General features: G+C 33.3%; 1 protein-coding gene across 7 annotated transcripts in view; it reads right to left on the bottom strand.

Annotated features, from left to right (window-relative positions):
* The window catches only part of Otop2_1 (proton channel OtopLc), a 121,945-nt gene that overhangs the window by 42,281 nt on the left and 64,459 nt on the right, over positions 1–15,205 (bottom strand). For 6 of the 7 annotated variants that reach the window (XM_011184080.3, XM_029040173.2, XM_011184083.3 and 3 more), the window contains exon 3: positions 12,627–12,760. In XM_011184080.3, coding sequence (XP_011182382.1) covers positions 12,627–12,760 — 134 coding nt within the window. Of the gene's footprint in view, positions 1–11,821; positions 11,873–12,626; positions 12,761–15,205 lie in introns of all 7 variants that reach the window. The other variant, XM_029040174.2, reaches the window with a different exon arrangement.

Genomic DNA, 15,205 nt, shown 5'->3' with positions numbered 1-15,205 from the left:
CGGCGCAGTTCGTTGCTAGCATTGGATTCGAGTCGGAAAAGTGTGGATGGCATTGTGATAATGGACTCACAGTTTACACATTTTCCTTGCTCTACGCTTTTCACACTCTAAATAAAATACTCTAAAAATTTACTTTTCACGCTCGGAAAATGCTTGTCTCCGCTGGCTACACATTCCCAACTCATTTCTCTGACATATTGTTGTCCTTGTTACTTCTCGTTGTGCTTTCGTTGAGGGGAAATTCGCTTTGTTTTTGTTTTGTTTATTGTTGTATTGTCTTCGTACTTTTGTTTCGTTTTTGTTTTGTTCTTGTTTTCTTTATTGCGAATACCTACATTTTATTGCATTGCTTTTGTTATTGTTGATTTTATGTTGCACTGGAAAGTAGGACATTATTCCTTGCGTGCTGTGTGTGTATTCCAAATAATCTATGCTTCTTATGTTGCCTTTGTATTTTGTTGTTCTCGGTATTTTGTTGTGTATTATGTTGCAGTGAGTCTTACAGGACTTACTTACAAATTTGCAATGGGTTAATATTGAATGGATTGCATTCTGATTAGAAATGTATTGAGTTAGTTGTTTTTCACGATTTTTGACTTTGCTCCCAAATGTAGGCAACGTTTTTAAACTTTTAATTGTATATGGTGTTTATGAACGCCTCACTCCCTTTACTTAAGGAATTACTTCAAACAGTATTTGAGAGACCTAAAGCAATGTTTAAAATAGTATAGTTTACTAACTTTTTATATTTTTGTTTATTTCCCGTGTTACGGGTATCAATTTGGAAAACAGAAAACTCAGATTTTCTCGTAACTACCGATATCTACTATGTCATGGAAAACTATTTTCGTCTTCTTTTTGTCTTTTGAAACTTAATATAATATAAAGACAACAATAAGGTCTTTGAAGATATAATTCAACTTTTTCTGTATATTAGATCATCCAATTTTTTACGTGAGATTGGGCTATCAATAAAAAATATGTTTTCCTTTTTATGAAAATTGCTTCCAAAATCGCAATATTTGCCCTCGAATTTCTTGCACTTACTGAAAATATCATTAAAAACAGATTTTGGAAGAGATTTCCCGAAGAAGTGTATTTTAGGCAACTAGACAGTTTTTCTGCTAGTTGATTGACCTATCTTCTAGTAACTACTATGGATTAGGGTCGCAGACACAAGAAGATTTTACGGAGAACTAAATAAAAAAAAGTCGTACAGATGATATACAGGAAATATGACTTGGTTCTTGAAGTAATCGGGATTCTGTTATTTCTTTACTGAATAAAGTTTATTCCTAAAATATCTCACATTTTCATTATTCCATATAATGAAATAATATTGTTCTATACTTATCAACTGTGCTTAAAGACTTCTAGAAACTAGAAGTATACAGAAATATTAATTTTAAAGACCCTACCATAATGTCAAACTTCTTGTTCCCTTCCAATACAAAAACATAATATCTTTGTATATAAAAATGCACATAAATTAAAGTTTCACAAGACTTAAGAAGAAACTTTACAGCCGCTTGCTATGCGGAAAAGGAAACTAGTCGCATCATAGTAATCAAATGTGCATAGGCTCCTGAGAATTGTGGTCATAAAGCGGAATTTAATATGCTGCACATGATTATGCTTAACTAGCTGCTTTTCTGATGCATATATCATATATATTCTGATATACGGATACATTTACAAAGTCATCTAGAGAAAAATACTTTGCAAAGTATAGGAGTATGCATGTAGAGATTTTCTCTTGAGAGCATTATATGAAATTTGCGGCGAATTCGCTCTTCAACATACCAAACGGAGACTGCATACCCTGTAGGAATGTCAAAATGATTTATTGTACCAGTATTTTATTCTAATAGCAATATAGAAATATATTTTTGATATTAGTATATTGAAACTTGTCGGCTAGCGATTTAAGTTTCTTCAACGAAGAAAGTGTTGTTTGACTTTTTCTTTAATGATAATGACAAAATTCTTAGAATTCTTAATTGATTCACAATAATACTCTAAAAACAAAATTATTTTTTTTAAATAATTTCAATAACTGAAAGTAATAAAAAATCCTTGTTCTGCCTCAAGTTTATTACTAATATTTTCCTGAATGCTTATTTAGGCTCCCTACGTATAAAATTTGTAAAGTATATTTAAGATTGAGATCTACCGAATACATTCAGAGTGTTTTCTGTATTTTCAAACACGTTTTTTAACATTTTTCTCTGTTTATTCACTAGTTCGCAACTTATTTCTGAAATAAGATAAAATTAGACTTCTGAAAATCTTCTGTTTATTCACTAGTTCGCAACTTATTTCTGAAATAAGATGAAATTAGATTTCTAAAATATTTTGTAAATGGTGTTCGGAACCCTTTAGAAAACACAGCTTTTCCGAGTAGTTCCCGATTTTATTGCTATTTTGTAGTTCTAGTTCTAGATCAAATATAACCATCCTAGTTCTTTAAGAACCATATAGTAATCTGTATATCGGTGCTGGTTCATATTTCCATTTATACTGCTTTCTGTTTGCAACTTCTGTAATCATTTGTCGCTCGATTTACCAGACTGATATTATTTATATAAAATAAGGGTTCTTGGAATTTTTTTTCGTGAAGAATCTGGTTTGTGAGCCTAACAATTACTTCGAAAATTATAAGATGTAAGAAATCAAATAAATATTCGAAATTCAAGTTGAAAACCGAAATAATTCAACAGAAATTTAGAGTGAAGTTCATAATATTTTGGTCGAAAAAGGCATTTTATCTTATATAACAGAAATTTAAATCGAAATTTTGTACGAATCCTTGGGTCGAAATATTAAACATATAAAAATTCTTCGAATTCAATAAATTCTTTTAAAAAACAGAAAAGAATCAAAATTTTATAATTCAAATGTTAGACATTAACAATTCCGATTCCCTACTGGGGTGGTATGCATCTTAACTAAGTGTGGTGAATAACTCAAAGCAGGAAGTAGCATACATTACGGCGCAAAGAAATTCCTTACATTATTCGTATTTATATGTGTTGCTATATCTTCCGTCGCAAATAATTTCTACGTTATTTTGCTTTTGCATCGCTAACACATACACAAACAAATCGCGTATTTTGTTTACGTCGTATATCCTTGCCCTACGCCTTTCACAACCGACTTGTTTTGGTAGCGATTTGCGCTGTCACATTTACATACAAATTTCTTTTATTTATATTTTCTTATTTTCTGCTATAATATACATACTTATGCGCAAATATTCATGAACGTACATTTTCTTCATTGTTTGCATCGTTTTTGCAACAGCCGCTTAAGTGGCCACTCTGTTTGCTCGTTGTTGCAACACAATGTTGCTTCCCTCGTTGTTGTTGGTGTTATTGTTGTTGCTTTTATATATTACGTTTCAATTTTTACGTTTCTTTCACTTGCAATAACAACAACAAAAAGTCACAACAACAACAGCAATTCATATGCGGCGCAAATAAATTGACCTAAGCATCTTTAATGTGGCATAGTCGAAGTAAGCGCAAAATACGCACACAAAAAGCGCACAAGGCGGGCAACATATGAACGTGCCACACTTTGTGACGCTCATAATAAAAAATGTTGTTGTTTTGTTGTTATTTTTGTTGTTGCTTACAACATTGTTGTTTATGTGGCACCTTGTTGCGTCGTAGTAACGTAGTTGTTCGCAAATGGACTCCATCGCACCTTTCTGCTTCCTCATCAACTGCGCTTAAGGCAAAGCACCAGCTCAGCGTAAATATGCACACATTGTTGTTATGTTGTTTATTTGCGTTGTTGTTGTCGTCTCTACAACTGGCTTTTCACTGACTCCACAGTTAAGTTAAGGGTGGCTTTTCCATTTTATTCTATCTATAAGGCTATCGAAGCTTTCAAGTTGATGGATAAACAACGTTGAAGCGCGCGCTCCGTAGCGTCACCAGCATCATCATCGTTTTCATCATCAACATCATTATCATCATTGACAGCACATACATACAGACATGACTTTAAGCCTGAACAGTAGCAGCAGGCAATAAATTTAACTACAGACAGACATTTAGACGCGTGTCTCCGTGTGTGTATGCACTCATGTTTCGCTCAATGTTTTGTCAGCAACGCACTCACCCTGAAGTTGTCTGTGGCTTGTTGCAACTAACTTGCTGACTGAATTTTATTAAAACACAAATCCCTTGGAGTGCACTTTATTATTACACTGAGCGGATTTTAAAGGATTGAAATTTTAGTATTTTCCAGTAATTTGCTTACTACTTTCTTCGTTGATGCAAGCCTCCCGTTGTGATCTTGATAATTAGTTCTAGTCTATTGGAATTCAGTTAAAAATGTATAGCTCATATATCTCCATTAAAAGAATGTCTGGGGAATAACGGTTCCTACATCCATCGATTTACCGATCTAATTTATACAGTGACCTTCAAAATCATCAGAATTTCAGATTAGCGACGAAGATAAGAAGTACACCCTTAAATATACTAAAAGCTCATCAGATAGAACATCTAAAATACCAAGTGTTATATATAGTAAAAGCTTAAGGTTTTTGTTGCTTCCTATAACGAGTTGCTTGAAACATCCTATGTTCTATAACACTATTCGGCAAAGTCGACTTTTTTCCTGGGTATTGGTCCAAACCAATTTTTTTCTGGAGATTTAGTCATACGTAGAAAAATGTATGCACTCCGTTTTTCGAAATTAGCCTAGAAAATCGAAATATTTACTTTCGAATCTCGAAATTGAGCTTACTGAAAGCGCCATTACTCATTCAGTTACCAAACAAAACACAAAAATATGGACTTAATCAACATTTTCTTCTTATTTTAACGGTGAATAACATTTTCGATCTAGCTTATGAGACAGATGATATAAAGGATCAAATTATCAAGAAGCACACCATTGTCATCGTTGAAGAACAGACTAACTATAATTACCACTTCATTATTGGTGACTTGAAGGTATTTTGTTTAAAGTCCAAAAAAAGATAGTAAAATCATTTGAGAAAACACTGCGCCTATATATCCGTAAAAAATATGGATACAAATGTAGTTCTGAGGTCTATAAATTCGCCAATTTATGTACGATAGCTTCTTAGATAGGTTAGGTTAGTTGGTGCTCTCATTTATGGACATCCAATCATTTTCTTTAACAATCATATTCTTACACTCGAAGCATTATGTTCGAAATAGACAAAAGATTCTCATATTTGATCGTCAATCTTCCTTAAATGAAAAAAAAAACAGAATTGAACCTCACGAAGAATCATCGAGATCCAAAATAAGAGCTTTAAAAAAATGTATTTTAATCAATCCCACGGTGTTTGAAAATCATGTTTCGGAACAATATTCATAGAGGAATGATATTAAGGGGACTCCCCCACTCTCGATTTAAAATTTTGACGATTTTCAATGGGCTGGTAAATGAACATAAATTATTTTTTTGGGTTGTAACTTTGCATACATTTATTTGAAAACTTAAAAAAGAAGAAAACAATTTTACATATTTTTGTTGTTGTTGTTGTTTTTTGTGATTAAACAAAAACCCTTCTTTTCGGCGGCGCATGTGATTTCCGCTCATTGGAACTTCTGAAACCAAAAATTCCAACGGAATTAGAAAGAGTACATGTTTGGCACTATGATTATTAATTTCGCACCAAAATTAACAAAATGGCGGACCTTTGAAACTTTTGAAAATCGCCTTTTTTCAGCCACAAATCAAGTTGAAAAGTAAAGAAGATATTCACCGATTTGATTTATCCTAGTTTATACCATAGCCCTATATATTTATAGAATAACGCATTAAAGTTTGGAACCAATTGGATTAATAGGTTTTGAGTAACCTCATGCGCCAGTCGTAAAAATACGCATTTAAAGTTTTGAGAAGCTCTCACCGTCGCCTAACATTCTTGAATAGTCATAGGTCCGAATTAAATGAAAAAAAAAATCGATTTTTTTACACCGAGAATGGGGGGTCCCCTTAAATGATATTACGGCGAATTCAAGATTTTTACAGTTAGTAATCTCAAAAAACATCAGTTCTTATTTGGATGACGCTTTTCCATGAGGACTTAATGAGACATCATTCATACATAGATTTATAATATATTAAAATATGAATTTGGCAACCTTCTCCATTAAAACATTCTCTAACAAAGAGAAATTTTACATGGCAATGCAAGTTGGCCATTAATGGAATACTCTTAACTTAATTTTTTCAAATTTTTTGTTGGCAACCCTAAAACCAATTTTTGAGGTTTTAGAGCCTATATCTCACTATTTTCTTTCAATTTGTTTCTATTCACTGATATCAGTCATAAATCTTTCCCTTACTGATCAAATTTCACATTTATTTTCATTCAATGGATGGCAACTCTGACTGTGATTATTCTATGTATAATGAATATTCAGTGCAACTCAAAAGTGAAATAGTCAACAATTTTGTGCAGTGTATATGCTGCTAAATGGTTTGACTGATTTGAGTGAAGTGAGGGTGGAGAACGACGCTTGGGGAGCTATTTTAAAGTCCCTTATAAATAGCAAGCGAATCTGGACAGGGTAATTAATTGTGTATTAGAACGCAAGTCTTAAGGGAGCACAACAAAATACTCTGAGCTCTTAAAGCAATGCGAATGAATATAATGCTGGTAGAAATCAATTTTGAAAAACCTAATATTCAATGCGGCTTATTATTAAAATTTAGTAAAACTATTTAAGAGATTTTACACCCATATATACACATATATAGATGTGTATTGTACATGAAAAATATTATAAATAATCCAAAATAATGCCGATGCGAAACAAATTTAGCTAATTTATGGTCTATTGTTTTGTTGTTGCATGCAACATTGGCGCTAATTTGCTGCAAGTCACGCACACGTATGGAAAACATTATATTTTTGTTTCGGAAATTTTATGGTTAGCGGAGGAATAAAAGAAATGTCCGTTCAACGCTAATCGTTCGCTGCTGCATTGCATTGTGGGTCTGTTGCAACCCCGTGTTGCAAGATCGAGGATAAGCAGGGGTGTGTTTATGGCACGCGCGCTTTGTAAGGGCAACCGTCGTGGTGATAGTAATTGCTGCACAAATGAATGTATGAGTGAATATGTCACACAGCCGCCTTCACCAATGACCTGAGGGACTGCTGCAACACACGGCAGTCAGCAAAGGATTCGGCAACAAGAAAGTGTGCCGCACAATGAGTGCCAAGCGGGGCAAAGGGTGCGCTCAAAACGACTTTTGTTTCGACTGATGAAAAACGGATGAGGTGAAATGCTTTAATGTTTTTGTTGTTGTCACAAATGTAATGTGACAAGCACAATGCAAAGAGAGTCGCGCTTTGTTTCATGCGATACCACTGTGTTGAATGAAGGGGGATCAGTGAAAGGTGTGTCCGTATTTAGCTATTTATCACCAGCAAACCACCAACTGTATTAGTAAATAAATACGATTTTAGTCACTCGTGTGGCACAGTGGGCGTGCCCACTCTAATCTAATAACTTAAAGCGCCACCTCTGATATTTTTTGGCATGGCAAGCGGACGGGAATTTTATGACCAAATGAGTTGCACGTTTTGGCACTGAGAATTAAATATTTACGTTAGCTAACTGCCAGCAATGCAGTTAGTCCACATGCCACGTGCCATATTTGTTCTCTATAGGGTTGTTGTTGCATATGTGCCACATCCTTTGGCATCTGCCAGCGGCAAGTCAATAACCCTGACGTCTGCCCCAGTTTCGAACGTTGATTTTTCTACTTACGTATGACAGTAAGTACTTCCATGTACAATCAGCAGATTTTGCTTTGGTTTGGCAGCGGAAAATAAATACAGACGGCGTAATAAGTATCTTGAAACTGCTTCAGCATTCTAAACAGAGTACATGGATATGGATATGTGCAGAAATATCTTTTACTTAAAAAATAAAACAGTTATTAATACAACGATTCTCCAGAAATATCGAAAAAATGCAATTTAGTACAACGCGCTATAAAATAATATATTTGAACGAAAATTTCACAAGGAACCATTTCGAGGTCAACAGTTTAATTCGGGAGATCTCTTCTGATGGTACAGTGTTGTAGCTGTCGTTTTTGGTAGTATAGTTATGATGAATTTGAACTTTGGTTAAATGATTTAAAGCAGAAATATTTAGCAGAAAATTTACCGATTTTCGTATCACATTCATTCATTTCATTCTTTCTATGGTAACCACATTCATAAGTATAAGTATAACATCGTCAGAATATCATAGTTGTTATAAAAAAAATACAAACCTGTTAGCTGTTCTATATATATATTTTTAGTTCATTTGCTTGTAGTTTAATACCCCGCCCATTTCCTCCCTATTTCTACCTTTCTGCCCCCAATTACGTCTTCATGTTATTCGATCAATTGAAAGGCCAGTACTTTGTATGCCAACTTATAATTGCTAAAGGATTTTAAGAAAACACGTTTTAACAATACAGCACATGCTTGAAAGCATGAGCGCTCTAAAACGTGAATACCCAGAAACCTGAACACTCTTTTTGTGTATTGACTATTAGTAAATGAAAAAAACTGCGTACTTCAGAGCCGCCAAAAATTTTAAAATCTATTTATCGTTTGTTTATCCGTGAGGGAGATAAGAACTGGCAATAGAGTGCTTTATTGTTGAAAGAAAAAGCCAAAACCCTGCATTTAAATGTGTAATTTTTGGGTTTTCAAAAACATGAACAATTCGCAAATTTGATCTGCCTTGGTTTTAATTAGTTCACGTTTTCGAGCGTGCTCTGTTTAAGTTATAAATCCGTTGCTTCCTGAGACGCGATCGCTTTTCGAAACCCATTTTTGTATTATTTACGACATTAAACACCTTTAACAATATCACCTCTGATGCACTGTGGTACTCAATATTAGAAGTTTTACGTTTGAAGAACCTATATAAGAACGGTCACTCAATCGCTAAGACTAAGAATTGCATAAGTATGTTGTCGCAGATTGGTCAATCTATTCAATGAGGCCAATCGAACATACAACTGGTATAAATCACAAACGCTGGTATATTTAAATGAAACACATCTAGAGATGATATTGATATAAGTTTTGAAATGAATAGTAAAATAAAGAACACTGGCTAATTTTTCTGCCATACAACAGTGAATATGAGCTATGCCACTCATACGTTTTTAAGTTGTTCATTGAGCAAAATATTGCATTCTTAACACTTAATAATTTCTCCCTTAAATAGAAAAGATGTTTATATTTTACTATTTGTAAATCATTAAAGATGATTAGTTATTATCGTTGCTGATATTGCTTTAATTTTTGTTTCATAATTACAGTATAGAAGTTTTTATATAATTATATTTAAATACTCCAATAGTTATACAGTCATCATTCCTTTTTATTTCTGTATTTTATATTCGAATTATTTTCTCACAAATACCACCTTACCTTATATAAAATTTACTGAATTTTTAAGTATTTAATTGTGCTATGACACATCGTCAATTATATCTAACTTATTAAATATTACTTAAGGGAATTGAAACGCAACAAAGTTGCAACGAGAGTATTATAGTTTTGTCCACATAACGGTTGGTTGTAAGTCCTAAAACTAAACGAGTTAGATATAGGGTTATATATATCAAATTGATCAGGGTGACGAGAAAAGTTCAAATCCGGATGTCCGTCTGTCCGTCCGTGCAAGCTGTAATTTGAGTAAAAATTGAGATATCTTAATGAAACTTGGAACACTTATTTCTTGGCACCATAAGAAGGTTAAGTTCGATAATGGGCGTAATTGGACCACTGCCACGCCCACAAAATGGCGAAAACCGAAAACACTAACTAACTGCCATAACTAAGCTATAAATAAAGCTATGGAAGTAAAATTTGGTATGAAGGATCGGGCATGGCCCCTCCCCCTTCTAAGTTTTTTGTACATATCTCGCAAACTACTAAAGGTATATCAAGGAAACTTTCTAGAGTCGTTTCTTTTAGGTACTACCTTATACAGTCCAAAAATGGAGGAAATCGGATTGTAACTACACCCACCTCCCATACAAAGGTTATGTTGAAAACTACTAAAAGTGGGTTAACTCAATAACGAAAAACGCCACATAAGAAATGGCAGATGGAAGCTGCACTCTGATTTTTTTACAAAATGGAGAAAGGGCGAACTTAGCCCTTCCTTACTTGTTTCAAATTTTGTTGTTGAAAGCGTGATCGTAGGTTAACCCGTGTAGTGCCTTTATGATGATCTAGACTTGTTAAGAAAGGTCAAAACGCGCTGGAAGGATCTACCGAGATACAAAATCGTAAAAGTTATGTGTAAAGCGGTAGATCAGAAATACACGATGTTCATACTGACGCTCCGTAGAAGGAAATATACGTACATGATCTCAACATGAATTCACTGATCAGAGTCTGGTGCCGGCGCACGTCTACAAAATGAGACTGACAGATAGCAAAGAATGCAGAAAATGTCAAGAGCAAGGTACCAGAGAAAAAATAGAACAACATTTGTGTGCTTGTCCTTCAGTGTCAAGGCAACGGCTTCAGCACTTAAGAACTTCACAGTATGTTAATATGGAAGAGATATCGTTAGTGAAACCACACCTCTTTTTAAAATTCCCGCCAAGCGCAGGCATCCTAAAGGATAACTACTTCTTCAGAAAATCCATGTTGGTTCATATTGCGTGGACCCGATTCTGGTCACAGTAGTAGTCAACCTCGCTTAGTAAAATTTTTTTTACCAAGCATGAACAATCTTTGGACGTTATGTTGAATATAAGTCACCTCGTAGAGGTATATAAATGTTATTGGTGTATGATAAATGACCTTGAACAGTCTCAGTTTTTTCCAAACTACCCAATTCTAGCAAATTTTTACAAAAAACAAAAAACTTTCTTAAATGAGGTCTAAGCTCTTCCACCTTGACATTAATGAGTATTGTACTGTTAAGGCTCAGATAATGTTATCATCATAATTCAAAGGATCATATAATCTAAATTCACTTAAAAATAGTTCTCGGAGGTATTTTTAAGTCGATCTCCGAGAACTATTTTTAAGTCGAGTTCTCATAGTACTTTGAAATAATATGAGACAGTAAAGATCCTCAAACTTAAGTCGCTAAAAATCAAAAGCTTGAAGTAGTAAAAGTGAAATATAAAGTTCAGAGTTGATAAAGAGTATACCCAAAAAGTTTTCTGATTTTAGTAGTATATTTTTGTGATAAGAGATAAATATATTTATGTAATTATATTCCAGAAATCCTTAAAACTCCCTTAAACTCTAAAAGACCCCAAACCAAAGTGCGCAAGTGCAATTAATCAAATATTCCGACACAGTTACGTGCAAAAGTATTCGTACAAGTGAATTAAGAACCTAAAATTTCATTAAGAGTACAACTAATTTTGACTAAGTACAACAACAAGACGCATTAAAAATAACAATTTCCATGCGAATAAACGGACTATAATACAGAAAACCCGTGCTCACACAGAATTGTCTCGTTTTTTCGAAACAAAAAAGTAATTACCCGAACCAAATTGAACTGAACATACAAAAGTGCAAACTAGAAGAGTGTTTTTAGTAAATTTGTTTTTTTTTTTTTTCAGAAAAGCCAATTTCATATAATTTTATACCACAAAAAATTTTGGGTCTAATTAACAGTATGAACTTCACAAAAACACTACCTACACATAATATACAATTACGAGTAATTTGTATGTATGTATATAATAATTAAGCTAATTTCAACAAATCCAAGAAAAACGCAACTAAAGCAACGAAATGAAGTTTGTAGTAGAAAATGAAGAGTCGAACCTTTTCACTGATGTAATCGAAACATGGTCCAGAGCGTTGCTGGAGTGATTTCTGTGTGTGTTTTGGTGAGCGAATTGGTTTTTTGGGTTTCAGATTTCACAAAAACCATTAGCAAATTTCGTTTTCAATATTTTTTTTTGTTTTCAAATTTATTTTTTCAAAATTTTATTTCGAATGTTTTTTTTTCAAATTTGTTTTGAAATTTTTTTTTGTAATTTTTTAATTTTTTTATTATTTGACGCAACCGAAATGGATGGTAAAAGGAAAAGAAAAGAATATAAATGTTTTATTATAAAAACAAGCGTAAATTTCTGGCAAAAATTTGAAAAGAAGAGTTTCAAATAAATTCGGTTTCGTGTTAGTGGGGCAGCACACAGGGGTTAATATTTACAGAAAAAAAGAATAAAGGGTAAAAGCAGTAGCAATAAATTGCATACGAAAGGTGGCCAATTGAAATAAAAAAATAATAAAAATGTTTTTTTTTTTTAATTTTTTAATGAATTTAGCTTTTTCCGAGCTTTTAAGCTCAAAACGGAAAAGCTCTTAAAGAAAAACATTTACCTATATTTATTTACAAGCGTAAATTCAAAAGCTTAAACGGAGCACTAAAACACTTATAAATTAAATAATTTCAGAAATAATTTTTTGAAAATATTTTTAAAACATTTTTTGTATGATTTGGATTGTGGTTGGGTTGTGACAGCAAAGTGGAAATTTTTTAGTGTGCAAATGGGTACAACACAATAGATTTTCCAGAAAATCAAAAAAAATTTTATATCAATTATAAACAAACTAATAAACTTACTTGGCATTTTTTGGCCGACGCGCATCGATCGGAAAATCATCGTCAAAATCCAAATTGAAGTCCTCGCCCAGATCGCGCGGCACTAGCGGCGTGCGCTGATGTGCTGGACTCGTGTGATAGCCATCGGCGTGCAGCTACACTCGGGTAAAATTTTATTAAATTGTGTTGTTGTTGTGGCGCGTTTTGTTTTTAATAATTTGCCATAAAATAAATTTCGAAACAACAAAAAGTTTTCATAATTTTTCGTGCGTTATTTTATATGTGCCGCCGTGATGCGTGTTCATTTGTTTTTCAAATAGCGGCGTCGTAATCGTCGGCAACATAGTACACACGAATATATGTGCGTGTATGTTTTATGTGGCGTAGCAATTTCGCATTTCGTCGGAGTGGGTGTAATGAAAGTGGGGAAAAATTTGAGAAATATTTATGTTAGTTTATTTTGGTATACATTTCAAGTTTAGCGTGAAGTCAATAATTTTTAATGTTTTTCGTTTTACAAAATTCATCTGAAAACAGTTTTTTTTTTTGATATTTTACATTCTCATATTTATTTAGAATAAAATGAGGAAGTCTAGTAATTAAGCACTTTAAATTGGAATCGAAAGCATGCATTGTTATAGGTCTACATTTAAATGGGTTTTCTTATGAGAAAATTGATTTTATCAAAAATTATTTTTTCTGATTTTGATTGTTTGGTATATTTTATATGTTGCCTTTTCTCAAGAAAATCCAATTTTCGTATAAAAAACTGCTATTTGCATTTAATTTATCTTTACAGAACATTTTAAGATATAATAAGTAGCTCAGCAGTTTTTCAAAAGGTTCTTCGTTTAATAAAAATCTTATTGCCACAGTATTTCCTTTCCTAATTAGCCATTAATTTCCCTAAATCGATTTTTTCGTTTTTAATTTTGTCAATCCTCAAGAAGTCAGAAAGGAGGGATTGAGCTGGAGATACGAAAGTCAATATAGAAAAAATGGTTCACAATGATAGTCTGTTTCTTAAATTTTTCTCTTAGCATCGATATTAAGAGGCCATATCACGTGATCGATTTTTTTTTATAAGTTGTTACTTAACATATATAGAATACGGTAGTACAGAGATTTTTAAAAATTCAAAGACGTTTTAAAGATACAGCTGTTAGAAGTAGGAGCTGTTCGAAGCGCTGAGTTGGTAGCTGGATACATTAAACACATTGTTCTCAAAACTTTGTTTTTCAAACTTCTATCCATTGTATCTCAAAAACGGCTTGACTGAATGACTTGAGTTGGGTTCAATCAGTACATGAAACTAATATCAATAAAAAATTCCCAAAATGTTGATTTTTTAGTAGCAAAAAACTAAAAGAAAACCCAAATTTCGCAGTTTTTTTTTTCAAGTGTCTACCAATTGGATTTTTGGTACATTCATTTAGTAATAATCCATTCCATTCATTTAAGCTTACAGAATAAAACCTGCTAATTTTATTTGTTACCGATAAGCCAACCAGCGGAATCGCGGAGGAAGTGTGAAACCATTTTTTCGAAGCGGGGGGTGTTTAGAACGGAATGTTCTACACATTACTTTTAGCTTAAAATTTATATTTACACTGTCGAAATATATGTTAATAAATGATAATAGACTTAAAGCTCTATCTACTGGTAGTAGCAAAAAAATTGTAAAAAATTACTAAAATCAGATCGTGACATGGGATGACCCCCTTAAGTTGGATAGAGTAGTGTACCAATAGCTCTGATGATCTTTTGTGAAAAGAGCGAGTTTTTGATAAATCTGTCAACGTGAAATCTACTCTATCCTCGACTTAATAATCCAACTCAATGTCTAAAACTTACTCCCCAAATCCGCATCAGTGGTTTAGAAGTCTAAATTTGACATTAATCGAAATACACTTATTGGATTGTACGAAGCACCATGCATAAAAATTAGATATCGACGAGAGAATAGTTAAATAAATATCCATAGCTATCATTTATTAGTATTAAAGACGGCAGAAAACAATAGATAATTATCGTGTTCCAAGGCACGTGATCCCAGACTGGATATTTAACCGAGATCTAATAAAGATTTTGATTTCATGATAACGGGTGATTTTTTTGAGGTTAGGATTTTCATGCATTAGTATTTGACAGATCACGTGGGATTTCAGACATGGTGTCAAAGAGAAAGATGCTCAGTATGCTTTGACATTTCATCATGAATAGACTTACTAACGAGCAACGCTTGCAAATCATTGAATTTTATTACCAAAATCAGTGTTCGGTTCGAAATGTGTTTATCGACAAATTTTGTTCAGCGATGAGGCTCATTTCTGGTTGAATGGCTACGTAAATAAGCAAAATTGCCGCATTTGGGGTGAAGAGCAACCAGAAGCCGTTCAAGAACTGCCCATGCATCCCGAAAAATGCACTGTTTGGTGTGGTTTGTACGCTGGTGGAATCATTGGACCGTATTTTTTCAAAGATGCTGTTGGACGCAACGTTACGGTGAATGGCGATCGCTATCGTTCGATGCTAACAAACTTTTTGTTGCCAAAAATGGAAGAACTGAACTTGGTTGACATGTGGTTTCAACAAGATGG

Source organism: Zeugodacus cucurbitae, chromosome 5 (genome assembly GCF_028554725.1).
Source record: "Zeugodacus cucurbitae isolate PBARC_wt_2022May chromosome 5, idZeuCucr1.2, whole genome shotgun sequence".
NCBI classification, from domain to species: Eukaryota; Metazoa; Arthropoda; class Insecta; order Diptera; family Tephritidae; genus Zeugodacus; species Zeugodacus cucurbitae.
Note: the sequence above shows the minus strand (reverse complement) of the source record. Positions and strands in the feature narration are given on the sequence as shown.